General features: G+C 62.1%; 2 protein-coding genes across 2 annotated transcripts in view; both read right to left on the bottom strand.

The window, feature by feature from the left end:
• ARAP1 (ArfGAP with RhoGAP domain, ankyrin repeat and PH domain 1) overlaps positions 1-194 on the bottom strand; it is a 28,750-nt gene extending 28,556 nt beyond the window's left edge. The window contains exon 1 of the mRNA XM_029961460.1: positions 5-194. Coding sequence (XP_029817320.1) covers positions 5-132 — 128 coding nt within the window. The 5' untranslated portion in view covers positions 133-194. The remainder of the gene's footprint in view (positions 1-4) is intronic.
• An 8,813-nt stretch (positions 195-9,007) lies between these two features.
• On the bottom strand, positions 9,008-11,908 carry STARD10 (StAR related lipid transfer domain containing 10). Its single transcript, XM_029961498.1, is given in 5 exon segments — positions 9,008-10,414; positions 10,493-10,545; positions 11,358-11,475; positions 11,671-11,732; positions 11,735-11,908. Coding segments are annotated over 5 exon segments (615 nt in total). The 5' UTR covers positions 11,889-11,908; the 3' UTR covers positions 9,008-10,186.
• Between the last annotated feature and the right edge of the window lie 4,054 nt (positions 11,909-15,962).

Here is a 15,962-nt window from a genome sequence, read left to right as displayed (position 1 = left end):
GAGCCCCTCGTCCGTCAGCGCCCGGCAGTCCCACACCGACCACAGGTTGCTCTGCTGGAAGCTCTCCACGTACTGGTCAAGGTGAAGGGCGGCCAGCCAGGCAGCCACTGGCAGAGATCCCTCCTCCTCCATGGCAGGGCACTGGCCACAGAGACCCCGTGCCACTCAGTGCATCTCTTGTGCCTGGCAAGGCTCAGGATGGCATCAGGACCTGGGGATGGAGACAATGGGGTCACGGTCAGTCCCAAAACGCGCTCCAGCTGAAGCCGGGGGTCCCAAAATCAACATTCCCAGTGAAGTCACCTCGTTTTCCTAGGGTCTCCAACTCCCCCATGCCCCAAGGATCACCCAGTCCTGAACTGTGGGGCTGCAGGGCTGTGGGAACATTGGACAGTCCCCATTTAGGTGTCAAAATATAGAGGCCATCCCCACTGAGCCTCACAGGTGATGGCACCACAGGGCCCCAGCATGCTCTTGGGGAGTGACATGTGGGCTGGGGGACAGAGCAGCGTGTGGGAAGGTCCCACACTGGCCATGAAGCCCCCCCAGCCAGCCAGGGGCTTGCTTGGTCTCTGCCCTGCTGGCAGAGCTCTCATGCCATGCTGTAGCTGCCAGTGGGGCCGATCCCTGTTATCCCACCCAGCAGCGGGTGGGATACCCTGCCCTTCTCACCCACCAGCATCACAGCCCCGGCAGTGCCCATTCCAGGAGGGAGGCAGACTCCAGCCGTGCTGGCACACGCAGAGCTGCCAGTGACCCCGGCACTGTCTTATTTTGGGTTGGCTGGAGGCTTTTTTAGACCTGCTAAGAAGGAGCTTGAGGATTTCCTGAACTGTAAATAGGCCGGTCTGATTTGCCGTCAGAGTCACATTTTCTGTGACTCAGGCAGGTCCCAGCCCCCGGCAGCACTTGTGGTTTTGGTGCAAAGGGTGCAGCCGAGCCAAGCTCATCCTTGACCCGACACTAACCGGACACTGATGAGCCTGTGGCACTGTGGGGTCCCCACAGCCAGTGACCCCCACACCTCCAGACACAGGCATCCCAGTGCCGCTGGGATCCAGCCACAGTGCCACTTCCCTGGCACCTCCCAGCACAGTTTGGCTCTGCTTCGGGCTGCAAAAGGTCCTGTGCAAGGGCCAAGTGTCCAAGGAAGGAGCAACAGGGACCCCAGGGCTGGCTGACCCATGGGGCTCCTCACTGGCAGCACCAAAGAAACCAACAGCATCCAGGACTTTCCCACTGCTCCCAGCAATCCCCGCCAACAGCACGAAAATCCCTGAATCAGAATAAAATTCCCTCTCCCACCTCCACACCTAAAAACTCCTCATCTATTATTGAAAATGGGTGAGTGATGGTGCTGGGTGACTCTGCTGTCACCAGATTCCAGCGACACCAGCACGGGCAGGCTCAACCCCAGCCGGGCGCTGCCTGCTGAGGCAAAACAGCAGGGGAGCACAGAAACAGAGGGAAGCACGGTGACAGCAGTATGGCACTGCCACACATGTGCCCTCCTGGCCAGAGCCCAGGAGTCACACTGACCAGTGTCACCTGTTGGCACGGGTGCCAGCACATCCACGCAGTGGTTGGACAGACCCATCAGGAAGGGGCGGCTGCACCAGCGCTCACCACCAGCACCGTCTCAGCACCACCCATGGTGGCCGAGGGCCCTCCTTGCTGCTCACCAGGGATGGGGACAAAGCTCCTGCAAGGGCCCCGCAGGGTCCCTGGTGTGCTGGGCTGGCAGCTCGATGTCCCGCTCTCGCCCTTCGCCCTCACCAAGTAAATCATTCATCAGGTCCTCACTGGGTTCCCTCCTCCGGTCATTAATCATTTAATCTCTGTCCTAAATGAGACGAGGATATTCCAGAAGAAAAATCAACCCAGGGAGACAACATAACCCAGCTGGCTGCTGGGGATTAGGGAGTCACCCTGGCCAGGGCCCCTGCCGAGCCCAAATCCTAACTGTGCTGACCCACCACATTCCTCTCTGGGATTAGGCAAAACCACAGGGGCTGTTTTGTAAGAGACTTAAAAGGCTGGACAAGTGGCATGACAAGGGGATAGTGAGAGCTGCCACCACCCTGGCACTGTGGAACCAGCACTCCAGGGAATGAACGAGGATGCCAAAAAACACTGGGGCCAGACCCCTCAGCCCCATCTCAAACCCACAGAGCCCTCACTTTCCTAGTACTGGGGATGAAGGACCTGGGGGTGCCTGAGGCTGGTCTCCACTCTCTGGACTGAGGGGCTCGCTGAGCCCCTCTGTCCCCAAACTTTGGTGCTGGCTGCTTTTTCGGGGGCACTGCCAGCCGCCCCAGCCCACCTTAGATGCCCTCAGCTCACAGGGCTTGGGATTCACCTCTTGCCCCAGCAGAGCTAAGGATCCCAGCGCAGGCAGGAGTCCCTTGTGCTGCGGGGGACATGCCCACCACATCCCACTGCTGTGCTGCTCTCAAGGTGGTGGCTTCCCATCCCACAGGTGGGGCACTAACGAGGGCCAGGCTCCTCGGATTAACGAGCTGTGTACAGCAGGCGAGCGCGCTCCTCCCCTGGCTCCACTGAAGCCACGAGCACTGCAGGGGTGAGTGCAGGCCCAGGTGATCCGGTTACCTCTACCCAGGTGTTGGGGATCAGGCAGCTTGACCAGGGCCATCAGTATTCGTTGGCACAGCTGCACCGAGCGGCTCCAGCAACAGCACCCGAGCACCAGGTTTGTCCACAGCTCTTCCCTGCCCGTGCCTTCACTGGCACCCAGGATGGTGGCCATGAGCCAGGAAAATCCACCATAGGAGCCTGGCGGGCGCCCAGCACCCTCTTGATGGATCTAGTTCCCATTGCAATTCCTCCTCCAGTGAAGGCAAACTCTGCCTGCACCCCACGTTCCCCTTGCCCAGCCCCGTGGGCTTGTTAATCAAGGAGAGCTAATTACCCGCACATGGTCCCTGGGCTCGGCAGGAGGAGGTGGCCGCTGTGCCTGTGGTCTGGCTGCTGCAGCAGAGGTTTGCTGAGGAGTCTCTTCCCACACCAGGACTTCCTCAAACGCCACCTCAGCGATGGGAACTTTCCGGAAAGCCGAGCGGGTTCTGAGCCGGGACGTGGTGCAATACCCGCCCTGGGCCCCTGCAGAACTGCAGGGACTCAGCCCAGCGATGCACCAACCACAGCCACTGCTGACCACAGCCACCACGGGGACAGGGAGGCTGGACCCCGGGGCCGTTACAGCCCCAGGTGACAGCAGGATGGGGCAGGGCCTTTGGCCGGAGAGGAAGGAAGAACTGGGCAGGATGGTCCCCGCCAAGTGAGGGCTCCCCAGCAGCGCAGCAGGGACCAGGCACCGAGGACGGGGCTACCCGGGCAGCAGCGCTGGCCACCAGACAGAACGGGCAAGCGGGTGGGTGGCTGCCGTGTCCCCACGACCCCAGGACCCCTGTGGATCCCCAGGGAGGGCACTGAGCTGTCACCCACCCGTGTCCCGGTAGGCAAAGGGGACAAAGCCGGGTGACGGAGGAACCTGTGGGAACAGGGACAGCCACCAGTGGGAAGGGGGTTCGTCAGCCATCACGCTCCAGCAGCATTGGGCAACCAGCCTCACACCCCAGCGATTTTTACCCTCTTCTGCCAAAATTAAGGAGAGATCCTTAGCCAGGGACCGTGGCCAGCCAGGATGGGGCCAATGTCCCCAACATCCCTGTTGGATCTGGTGGATGAACCCGCTGTCCCCGGTGTCCCCACAGGACCCAGGACACAGACCCGCTGGCGCTACCGCAGACGCTGCCGTGCTTGGCTGGGAATCGAAAGCACTGCATCCTCACCCTGAAACTGCCCAACCGCAATCCCCAGCTCGCAGCAAACACTCAAAAGCAGAAGAAGGGTCCTGGGACAGCAGCCATCACTCCCAGACCCCCTCCCACCCAAACCCCTCCCCCCTCCACCTCAGTGGGTGCCCATCTGTGTGGCAGTGCCCACGGTTTCACCTGGGAGGATGAAGCTTTTTAATTTTCAAGATCTCAGCCCAAAAAATGCAAATTGCACTCAAACCTCCCAAGGAGCTGTTCAGAGATCAAGTTCAGGCTTGCAGAGCCACAATCCACGGGTGTAAGAGATTCTCTCAGAGCCTCCTCCCACTGTCAGGTGTTCCCATCTCCAGGTGGTTCATGTGGAGCAGCCTGAGTGCTCCCACACACACCAACTGCGCCCAGGGGCACCAGGGTCCGCCCCAACGTGGGAACCGCCCTGAGATGCCTGTGCCTGGAGATGGGGGAGTGCAAAGAGGTGGAAGGTGGGGGATGAGGAGGAGGGTCAGGAGTCAGGGACAAGGGGGCAGGAAAACTGGGGTTTCCTCATTTCCCCGAGGTCCCACCTGCATTCCCCTTCTCCCCTGGAAGCAAAACCTGGAAAGGTGAAACACACCCTGGGCTGTGGCACACACGAACAAGGACACCTGAGCTCCCTGCATTCCCTCCCAGAGCATTGCTGCCTGCCTCACAAATCCAGCCAGAAATGGGCAAATCCGGCCAGAAAAGGGGCAAATCCATCTGGCAATGCTGTCACTGCCCACCGAGCCCCGCTGGGATGCGCTCAGCTCCTGACACACTTTCTGGAAGCAAACTAGGTCGGGAAGCCAAACCCCACGTGCACAGCCCTCCCACAGCAGCCCCCGTGTCCCGGGCTCTGGTGATGTTGTGGGGGCCCGTGCCAACAGCCCAGCTGAAGGTGGAAGGTGCCCTGACAGGTCACCCTTGGGCGCACAACCCCTTCCTTCGTGGCACCAGCATCCAGCACCGACACTGTGTGGGTCCCTGTTTCATCTTCCCATAAGTGGGAAGTGAAAGTCTCGTGTGGATGGGGGGTCCCTTTTCCAGCCCTGCTGCCCTCCTGCCTCCTCTTCATTCTCCTCAGGGTGCAGTGGGCACCTCAAACCCATGCTCAGGCCCTGTTCCCAGCAGCAGGGTCACCCCGTGCCAGGGCCACCCCTGGGCACCAGAGCACTGCAGACAAGCCAAGCCATGTCACACAGATGCTGCAGCAGGGACAGAGGGACAGGGACCCCCCACCGCACACACCCACCCCCTCTTTGCAAAAGCCTTTCTACACAGCCAGCACCCCATCCCTTGTAGATTTGGGGGGTCCATCTGTAAAAATTCCCCAAGCACCAATCCTCCCACGGCCACAGGGTCCTGCCACAGGAGCCACAAGATGCTGGCATGGGGGAGCATCACTCCCTGCCTCTCCCATGACACCCCCAGAATCCCAGCGGCTCACTTTGTTGTGGGATTTTCTAGGTTCTGACGGCAAATGCATCCTCAATATTGCTCTGAACATTCCCATCCCTGGTGTCCTGGCTGTGGCCCATAACAGCTCACACCCAGTAGCTGCTGGAGCACTCCTGGAAAACCACCGGCAGCTCTCAGAGGAGCTTTCCCTGGCACCTTCTTCCCAGCACCCCAGCAGAGCCACGCACCCCTGCACTCAGCTCTGTGCCTCCAAAAGCTGTTTTTTTGGGCTGAACCCACAAATTAATATTGCTGCCCCTGCAGCCGTGCTGGACTCCCTGGGACCGAGGGACCACCCTCATGCAGGTGCACCCCCTGGGCACCCCAAACCCCGTCCCAGTGGCCCCAGCAGCACGAAGGTGACGCGTGGAGCCAGCTCGAGGTTACCCCGGAACGGAGCCGCCGCCATCCCCGTTCCAGCTGCGCAGCACTGGTAACATTCCAGGCCTCGCCAGACAGACTGGGAATGAGCGAGGAAGAGGAGGAGGAAGACAAGGCAAGCCCCCCAGCAGCATCACCTGGTGTCTGGGCACCGCTGGTGGCGGTCAGTGTGGCACAGGCACGGCTGGTGGGGGTCCCGGGGCCCCGGCACAGCCACAGCTGCTGCCGCTGTTTGGCCGGGAACTGGGACGTGCCAGGTCTCCAACGGAAAACTAATCTGCCAGACAGGCCCTCGGGGTCCCCTTTTCCCAGCTTCACCCCTGGCATCGGCATCACCACCATGTCCCCAGTGTCCCCAAACACATCCTTCCTCCTGGCCAGGCATCAAGGGAATGAGGGCTGTCGGCAGTGCCTGGCCCCCTGGAGACTGGGACTGAGCTGGGTTACACTGGGCTTGAGCTGGGCTCTGCTTAGGGGAGCTGGGATACAGTGGAACTGAACTGAGGGGACTGGGGTTAAACTGGGCTGAAGTTGAGACGTGCTGAGATTGAGCTGGGGTGTGCTGGGGGTGAACTGGGATATTCTGGGAAGGAGCTGTGGGGTGCTGGAGGGAGCTGGAGAGTACTGGGGTTAAACTGGGATGTACTGGGGTTGAGCTGGAGTCTGCTTGGGGGAGCTGGGGTCTGCTGAGGGGGAACTGGAAAATACTGGCGTTAAACTGGAGTGTACTGGGGTTGGGCTGGGATGCACTGGGATCGAGCTGGGGTGTCTTGGGCGTGAGCTGGAGTATGCTGGGGGGCAGCTGGAGCAGACTGGAATTGAGCTGAGGAGTACTCGTGTTGTGAGCTGGGGCATACGGGGGTTGATCTGCGTTGTACTGGGGTTGATCTGGGACGTGCTGGGGGCTCGAGTGCCCCAGCTGGGGAGGGGGCACAGCGCTGTCGCAGCCGAGCACGGGGACAAACACACTCCCCCACCTCCCAGCACTCCCAGTCCCCCCAGTAGCCCCCCCCCGGCCCAGCACCGTCTACCCAGGACCTACAGCAGCACGTGGAGAGAAGCAAAACCCACGCAGGAGAGAAAGCACGACTGGGGAGTGGGTTCCCCCCCCCCCCCGAGCTGAGGTTGCCCCTCCAACCCCCTGGAAGGCACCCGGTACTCTGTGGCGGTGGCGGCCGGCGGCTCCCGGAGGACCGGGGCGCTTCCGGGCGGGGGCACCCAGGGCCCCCCTGCCAAGCCCGGACTTGTTCCGCACGGGCTTTGGCTGCCTCATGGAAAGAGGGTTCGAGGGGAAACCCGCTGGGACTTTTCCCAAAAAAAATAATAAATGGGTTGTGTGTGTGCGTGTGTGTTCGGGGGGGGTGTCCCTCCCCACCCAATTCCCAAGGTCGCGACGGGGGGTAAGAAGAAGAGTGGGAGGGTTTGATGACACGGGGGGGACGTGGGGTGCCCAAGGCCAGCCCTCCCGGCCGCCCAGCCTCGGACAATGGTCCTTTCATCCCGGCGCTCGGGGACCGGGACACGCTGGCTGCCTGCTCCGGGGGAAAAGGCCCCCCCTCGGCCCCTCGCCCACGCGAGGCCGCAGGCAGGAGGGGCCACGGCTCAGCCCCACGATTAGGGGACGGTGCGCTGCGGGGTTCAGCCCGGGCGCCAGCGAGAGATATCCCAAAAAGTGCCTCGCTTCCTGCATAGTCCCTGTTCATAGAATTCCCACTCCCCCAGTCCATCGCATCCCCCCACTCTCCCATCCTGCTCCCCCGAGCCATCGCATCCCCCCTCAGATCTCCCTTCTCCCTCCTCAGATCCACGCCACACCTCCCCTCTCTCATCCCGCTCCCCAGAACCATCACCTCTCCCTTCCTGCTTCCCAGATCACATCCACCTGCTTCCCTATCCCACTTCCCCGACCATCAGAGCCATCCTGGTGAGATGTCCTCCCAAAGCCTTTGGCAGAGGATGAGGGTGCCGTGGCCTCCCCCGGGTCAGGGGGTGTCACGCTGAGATGCCAGGGGCCAGTGCCAACACCCGAGGCTCATCCGGGAGGGGCTGAGGCCTCGCAGCCCTTCCCAGCAGAGTTTGGGGGATCATCCATGTCAGCAGCCCAAGGAAGTCCCCAGCACAGCCCCAAGATCCATGTCACCCCACACATATCCTACCTGAGCCCCTGGCTCTGCTGGAACCCCCCAGGACCAGCCGTGTGCCAGAGCATCCTCTGCTTCCCTATGGAGCCATCTCCTCTCTCCGGTCCCCCAGCTCTGGGTCTCCAGCTGCACCTCCCAGAGCCAGCAGACCTAACCCCCCCCAGGAGGGACTTTACCCCCTCCCCTGCCCCCCCACGTGTCCCCGTGGCTCTGGAGCTGCCGCGCTGTGTCCTGGCTCCAGTTCGGCTCCATTCTCGCCTGCCGGCGGGGGAGGGGTGGCAGCTGGTCCCTTTTAATTGGGTGCTGATTTTTAGATTGGATTGGTGGCCGGGGGGTACGGGGGGGCCAGGGGAAAGGAGCACAGTAGGTGGAAATTAACAGGAGAAATGGGAAGCGAGTCCCCGGTGCCCAACCCAGTGCCCACCCTGGCCCCACGGGTGACAGAGACACAGAGGCACAGGGAATGGCACACACTAGACCCCAGAACCCACCATCCAGCACAACCCCACCAGGGTGCAGAGAGGGGATGGGGTCTGCTGAGGTGTTGGGGCGTCCAGCACACCCAGGGGGAAGCAGTGGGGTGCACCAGTAGCTTTGCCTACGGGTGCACCCCAGGAGGACACAGGGGTCCCAGGGCTCCACACAGGGCCCACAGTTCCCTGGGGGTGTTCCCAGGGTGGATCATCTCCTCTGACCTGTGCTTCCAGGGATCCAGGCACCCCAACACCTTCCAGGCTCCCAGACCCCTAGGAGTGCTAGCCTGTCCCTCAGGATGGATCATCCCCTCTGACCACCCCAGTGCTCTGGGCACCCCAACATCTCACACACTCCCAGACCCATCTGTCCCCCTGGAGAAGCCAGGATGTACCCCCAGTGCCTCCCAAAGCTCAGCATCCCATGTCTCCTCTCCCAGAGGTGCTTTTGGGGGGAGATTATGCCCCAGTTTGCTACTGCTGTTACTGGTTTGCCTGGGGCTGTGGGATGACCCACTACAGGGGTCTGCAGCCTCATCCCTAATTAGTGCCCGGTGATAATTCAGTTTAGGGGTTTTTCCATCACCCTCTGGTGGCATCATCACCACCCAGAGCCCCCAAGGGGTCCCCACAACCCCCAAGGGTCCCAGCAGCACCCCCCATGAGCAGGGATCCCCCTGCCTGAGCCCACTACAGGGACTGGGACAGCTCCCAGAGGACAGAGGTCGAGTTCCCCCCGTGGCGGATTTAATTGTTTTATTCCTAAATAATCAGCTCCAGTACAAGGTACAAAATCTCCCTCCTCCCTGTGCACCCCCGGAAAAAGGGGGGGCCAGGAGCATGGCCAAGGACCAGCTCCCAAAACCCCAGTCAAGGCCTCGAATTCCAGTGGAGGAAGAGTTCAGGCACCGAGCTTGGGGTTCCCATCCTGGAAAGAGGGGGGAGTAGGATCCTCCACAGACCCCCAGAACATCTGGAGGTGCCAGGAGCCCCCCCAAGTCCTCCCAACATGCCTGAAGATGCTGGGAGCCCCCAGAGACACCCAGCACACCTGGAGGTGCCAGCTTACCCCGAAGCCCCCAACAAACCACCCTGAAGATGCTGAAAGCCCACGAGACCCCCCAACACGCAGGGAGGTGCCGGGAGCCCCCCAGGGCCCCACAGCATGCACGGAGGTCCCAGGAGCCCCCAGAGCACTCCCCACAGCACATCTGGAGGTGCCATGAGCTCCCCAATCCCCCCGCATTCCTGAAGGTGCTGTAAGACCCCGAATGTCCCCTCCAACATGCTGGAGGTGCCGGCAGCCTAGAAGCCCCCCCTCTACATGCTTGGAGATGCCCCAAAACCCCAAAGCCCCTCCTCCCCAGCATGCCAGGAAGTGCCAGGAGCACCCCCAAACCCCTCTGTGTGCCCAGGGGTGCAGGCAGATCCCCAAGCCCCCCATTCCCCTGCCTCTGGGGGTCTGCTAGGGGTGGGGGTCCATGGGATGAAGGCAGTTCTGTTGGGCCATAAAAGAGATAGGGAGCAGGGATGGGGGGCCAAGGGGGAGTGCAGTGGGAGGGTCCCCAGGGCTGGGGAGCAGGCACAGGGCCCCCATTTTCCTCTGCCCCCCCCAAAAGCTGAAGGGCACTTTGGCTTTGCCACCTATGGGGACAACACTGGTGTCCCTCGAGGGCTTGGAAGTGACCAGACAACCCCCAACTTCCCACCCTGGGGGGGCCCAGTGTGTCCCCGCTATCCCCGGACGGGGGTCCAGCAGTGGGGAGTCCCCCGAGCCCAGAGTGGGGGTGCACGTGCACGGGCGTGCGGGACAGGGACACAGACTGTGTTGGGAGTGGGGGGACGGGGAAAGGAGCCCCTGGGGGCCCAGGTCAGGCTGTCCTCACTGGAGGGACAAGGACAGGAGCCTCCAGGGGGATCAGGTCAGGCTGTCCTCGTCGCTGCCCTCGCCACGGTCCTCCTTGCTCTCGGCCAGGGAGCTCTCATCGATGTTTTCCAGGGAATCCGCATGCTGCAGGGAGAGCTCGGAGAGCGCCAGGGCCGGGAGCCGGCTCTGCTCGGGGAACAGCCAGGGCTTGAAGTGGGGGTCGTGCTTCTGCTTCCACTCGGGGTACTTGAGGCATGCCTTGTACATCTTCTTCATCGCCTGGGAGGAAGGGAGAGATGGGCACAGGGACCTCTTATCCCCACACTGGACACCCCCCCCCCAGTGCAACCAACTCACCTTGGGGGCCAGGAACTGGGAGGATTTGTTCACCACCCACTTTGGTAAAGAACCTGGAGAGAAGGGAGGGGGGAGGCTGGGAGTGGGACCTCCAGCACCCCCCGGTGCCTGAAAGCCAGGACCCTCGCACATACGGGACCCCCGGGCACCCTCAGTGGGGACACACAGCTGGAGAGGGGACAGGGGACAGGGTCCAACTCAAACTGCTCTCTGCTCTCACAGAGGTCAAAAACAGCAATTTCGGCATCTTGGGCACCTCTTCAGCCCCCAGAATAAAAGATTTCAAAAAAACAGGCCCAAAACACTTCCTCCTGGCATTGCTCCACACTCTGCGTCTGGCTCCCACTGCAACCTGAGATGATCCTCCAAGCCCACCCTGAGCCCCCCTGAGCCCCACCCTGAACCCCCATTTAAGCCTCCCAAGCATCACACTGAAGCCCCCACTGAGCCCAAACTGAACTATCTATTTAAGCCCCCACTGAGCCCACCCTGAGCCCCCCCTGAGCTCCCCATGAGATTCCCCAAGACCCCACTGAGCCCCCCCAGGCACACATTGCGAGACTGCCCCCCAGGGACACCAGGGCAGGACCGGGGGGTACTGAGTCCTGGGGCACAGACAGGGGGGTCCCCCCCTTACCTTTGGGGTCCACCTGTGCCAGGTAGGTGATGGTGCAGCTCTTGGCGCCCGTGCCCTCGATCAGGTATCCCGTCTGGATGGAGACTGCTCGCACCATGTCCTTGCGGGGGGGGTATTTCTGTGGTGGGGCACAACGGGGGCACTCGAGTCAGTGGCAGGGCAGGTGAGGTACAGCAGGACCGGGGGGTACTGAGTCCTGGGGCACAGACAGGGGGGTCCCCCCCTTACCTTTGGGGTCCACCTGTGCCAGGTAGGTGATGGTGCAGCTCTTGGCGCCCGTGCCCTCGATCAGGTATCCCGTCTGGATGGAGACTGCTCGCACCATGTCCTTGCGGGGGGGGTATTTCTGTGGTGGGGCACAACGGGGGCACTCGAGTCAGTGGCAGGGCAGGTGAGGTACAGCAGGCACCAGTCACAGGCAGGGCTGTCATGACCCCCCACAGCAGCCCCCAACCCCCTCCAACCCACCCGCCTGCAAGCTCTGAGTGAGCCCCAGCCCCAGCCCAGCCCCACAGGACCACTGGTGCCCCCCTAAACTCACGGGGTGCTTGACGGAGTAGTTCATGATGATGTAGTCGGAGCCCATGGGCAGCCAGGGACCCCCAGCCCCTCCTCACAGGCGTAGTAGCCCACGTCAGAGTTGGCTGTCAGCCTGCCGATGTCGAAGGTCTCGATGACGTTGGTGTCCCATTTCTTGCGGTACTCGATGTCGTGCAGCACGTCGTAGAGCGTCTCCGCCGGCACGTCCCGGCACTCCATCCTGCACTGCAAGGCAGGGGCTGTGACACACCTCCCAGGGGGGCCCTGGGGGGAAAGGGTGCCCATGGGGACCCCTGGGCAGGAGGGCGGCTGTGGGGACCCCCAGGTGGGAAGGTGGCTGTGGGGACCCCCAGGTGGCAGGGTCTCCTCTTAGATTCCCAAAAGAACCCAATGCAACCCCCCTCCAAGAAGACCTCGACCCCAACAAGCAGCTCTGCCCCATCTGGCCCAGTTTGCCACCCAGAGGCACCCCATAGCCCAGGCACACAGGGCCAGCAGCACCTCGAGGCAGCGTGGCACTGAGCCCTGGGTCTGGGGGTCCCTTCTGGAGGGCCACCTTCCCACCTACCCCCCACCCCTTCCTCACTGGGCTCCCCCAGAGCTGCATCCCTGCAGGGGGGAGCCAGGGGGAGCCCGTGTGTGGGGCTGTGCCTGGTGCTGTGGGGCAGCATGGGTCACGCTAGGTGGGGGGAGCAGAGTGGGAAGCACCACCCGAGGTCAGGAGCTGCTCTGTAACCATGGCAGCCAGATCCAGGGAAGGCGAGGAGACAAGGAGAAGGTGCGAGCAGCAGAGATGCCATCTGCCGAGGGCGCTGGAGCCGAGCGTGGGGCAGGGAGAGCAGCCAGAGGCTGTCCCTGGGGATGCCACCGGCTCCTGGTTATCCCCAGGGATGGCACCAACCCCTCCTGCCCCCCAGGCCCTGGGGTTCAGGATTTAGGGGTGGAGCTGCCACCCTAGCACTCGCTGACCAACCTGGGAAGGGGCACAGCAACAACCAGCAACGGGGAACATCCCCATGTGGCCCCTTGAGTGGGATACGGACATGCAGCCTGTCCCCAAGCCTCAACCCCAGAGACCCATCCCTGCCCCATGGAACTCAACCCTAACTCCACAGTGCTTATCCTCAATCCCAGAGACCCACCCTGCCCCACAGAGCCCATCTCCAGCCCCTCCATTGACCCAAAAACTCAGCCAGGGACACCCTTGCAGGGTGGTTTTGGGGAGTGCCCCCCAGGTGACATGTTTGGAGAGCCCCTGCTCCCAGGTGCAGCCAGGCCAGCCCGGTACCGTGTCCAGGTGGATGTGGGAGCAGGCTCTGCACTGCTCCCGGTTATTCCCAGTGCAGAGCAGTGAGCCTGGTGCAGCTGGTAGAGCAGGAGCTGCCTCAGGTGACTCATGTCCCAGGGTGCCAGGGGGGTCGCAGCAGGAGAGGGGACAGTGCCACCCGGGAAGGGAAGCGCCCAGAGCCACACGCACGTCCCAGCCCTGAGTCAATATTGACTGACAGGGCAAGGGAGAAGGAGGGGGAGGAGGAGGAGGAGGAAGGGCAACAAAGTCCCCAGGGCTGGGGTTATGCCAGCCCGAGGCAACAGCCAATGGGCATCAGACTGTGGAACAGGAGAATATCCAAGGGGGAGACCCAGCCCTCTGCCTGAGGGGGCTACGGCCACCAAGGGGGTCCCCAAGCTCAGCCACACTGGTAGCTCCACCAGCACTCCAGACCCTCCCACTGCATCCCAAGGGTTTGTAGGGACACCATCTCCCCTGGGGAAACTCAGATCTCCAAGGAGTGGGATGGGGGGTCCTGGCTGGGGTCCCCCAACATGTAGCCAGTCCCAAGGCCACCAAATCCCAGCCCTGAGGCCATTGAATGTCCCGGTGATGAATCAGCCATGGCACCAACTTGTTCCCAGACTCCAGGAAACAGGTTAGACGGGACTTGCATCCCTAATGGAAGAGGGAGGAGGAGCAGGGGGGGCTGCAGCCTCAAAGCAAGGCAAGACCTTCAGGTTCCACTTAATTAGGTGAGTAATCCGTAAGGAATCCAGCAGGAATCCAGGAGCAATCCAGGAGGAATCCAGGGAGAAATCAGCTCCTGGGGGGCTGTGGAGAACCCCCAGTACCCAGGCGGAGACCCCCAGCGTGGGGGGCAAACCCCTTGGCTGCACTTCACCATGCCACGTCAGCAATGCCACATGTGCCCATCCCATCAAAGTCCAGCAGGAGCATCCCATCCTGGGTAGGATGGTGGGTCTGGGTGCTGCTGGGAGCCACAGGCTGGGGAAAAGGACTGTTACCCTCCCCAAGGTCCCCAATACCCAGTGGCACACGCATGGCATCAACACATGAACACCCAGCAGGATCTTTCCAAGCAGGATCCAGCCAGAAGGGTGTGGAAAGGGGCAGGACCTGGCTCAGGGACCCCTGCAGGCAAGGGACAGCTCCTGGTGCCATGGCAGGAACAGCTGTGCCAGGACATCCTGGAGTGGGCTGGGTCCCTGCCATGCCGACGTGGCACACCAGGATTGTGGGATGGGCAGGGGACACACCCGAGCGTCACCTCAATCCCGCTGGGAGATGTTTTAGGATGCAGCAACCCCAAGAGCAAGCAGCAGGGCTGGGGAACACGGGGGGTTTGGTGGGGGGAGCAGTGGGGAGTCAGGATGCACTACCCTACAGAGCCATGCCCATGCCCAGACACCACGGCGATGGACGCTCCACGTCCCACCAACCATGGGTCCCCACCTCTGGGGGGGTGGGGCAGGGCAGCAGCGGCACCAGAGAGTCCCACACCCCAGGGACCACCCCCCCTCCTCGGGGTTCACCACTCCCATCAGGGCACGGCAGGAACCGGCAGCCCCACCACCTCCGATGTGCTGCGGGGGGAGCAGCCCGGCGGCTCTGCGGCGGCACCGGGCACAGCCAGCGCCAGTGCCAGTGCCCCAGGGACAGATTCTGCCGCCACCGCCGGCGCCGAGTGCTCGCGTGGCTGCTGCAGAGCGCCGTGTGAGCAGAGTGAGCAGTCTGAGCAGTCTGAGCAGTGTGACAATGTGAGCTGTGTGAGCAGAGTGAGCTGTGTGAGCAGAGTGAGCAGTGTGAGCAGAGTGAGCAGTGTGAGCAGAGTGAGCTGTGTGAGCAGAGTGAGCTGTGTGAGCAGAGTGAGCTGTGTGAGCGAGTGAGCTGTGTGAGCAGAGTGAGCTGTGTGAGCAGAGTGAGCTGTGTGAGCAGAGTGAGCTGTGTGAGCAGAGTGAGCTGTGTGAGCAGAGTGAGCTGTGTGAGCAGTGTGAGCTATGTGAGCAGTGAGCTATGTGAGCAGAGTGAGCTGTGTGAGCTATGTGAGCAGTGTGAGCAGTGTGAGCTGTGTGAGCTGTGTGAGCTGTGTGAGCAGTGTGAGCTATGTGAGCAGTGTGAGCTATGTGAGCAGTGTGAGCAGTGTGAGCAGAGCTATGTGAGCAGAGTGAGCTGTGTGAGCTATGTGAGCAGTATGAGCAGTGTGAGCAGTGTGAGCAGCGTGAGCAGTCTGAGCAGCGTGAGCAGTCTGAGCAGTGTGAGCAGTCTGAGCAGCGTGAGCAGTCTGAGCAGTGTGAGCAGCATGAGCAGTCTGAGCAGTGTGAGCAGTGTGAGCAGTGTGAGCAGTCTGAGCAGTGTGAGCAGTGTGAGCTGTGTGAGCAGAGTGAGCAGAGTGAGCAGAGTGAGCAGTCTGAGCAGTCTGAGCAGCCTGAGCAGTGTGAGCAGTGTGAACAGCATGAGCAGTGTGAGCAGTGTGAGCACTCTGAGCAGTCTGAGCAGTGTGAGCAGCGTGAGCAGTCTGAGCAGTGTGACAATGTGAGCAGTCGGAGCAGTGTGACAATGTGAGCAGTCTGAGCAGTGTGAGCAGCATGAGCAGTCTGAGCAGTGTGAGCAGCATAAGCAGTCTGAGCAGTGTGAGCAGCATGAGCAGTCTGAGCAGGCCGCACCACCACCGTCACCGCGCCACCACCACCTGGGCTAGGCGCCGCGGGGAGGGCCGTGCCAACCACCACGCCAGGACAGCCTCCTGGAGGTGCCAAAGGGACAAGGACACCAGCCAGAGGCTTGAGCATGACATGGTGGCCCGTGGCCACCGGCAACACCATTCGGACACTGCTCCTGTTGCAAGTTGTCCCTTGGATTCCTGGTGTCCCTGCTTTGCCAGAGGGATGAGCCAGGATGAGCACGGACTAGCCTGTGCCAGCACACCAGCACCAAGGGGGAAGGGACCTGCTGGGGACACAGTGGGGACATAGGGGGACACAGGAGCCCTGGGCGAGGAG

The sequence above is a fragment of the Manacus vitellinus genome, unplaced genomic scaffold (assembly GCF_001715985.3).
Source record: "Manacus vitellinus isolate BGI_N305 unplaced genomic scaffold, ASM171598v3 scaffold_35_pilon, whole genome shotgun sequence".
Taxonomy (NCBI): domain Eukaryota; kingdom Metazoa; phylum Chordata; class Aves; order Passeriformes; family Pipridae; genus Manacus; species Manacus vitellinus.
The sequence above is the reverse complement of the archived record's forward strand: the minus strand, read 5'-3'. Positions and strand labels throughout refer to the sequence as shown.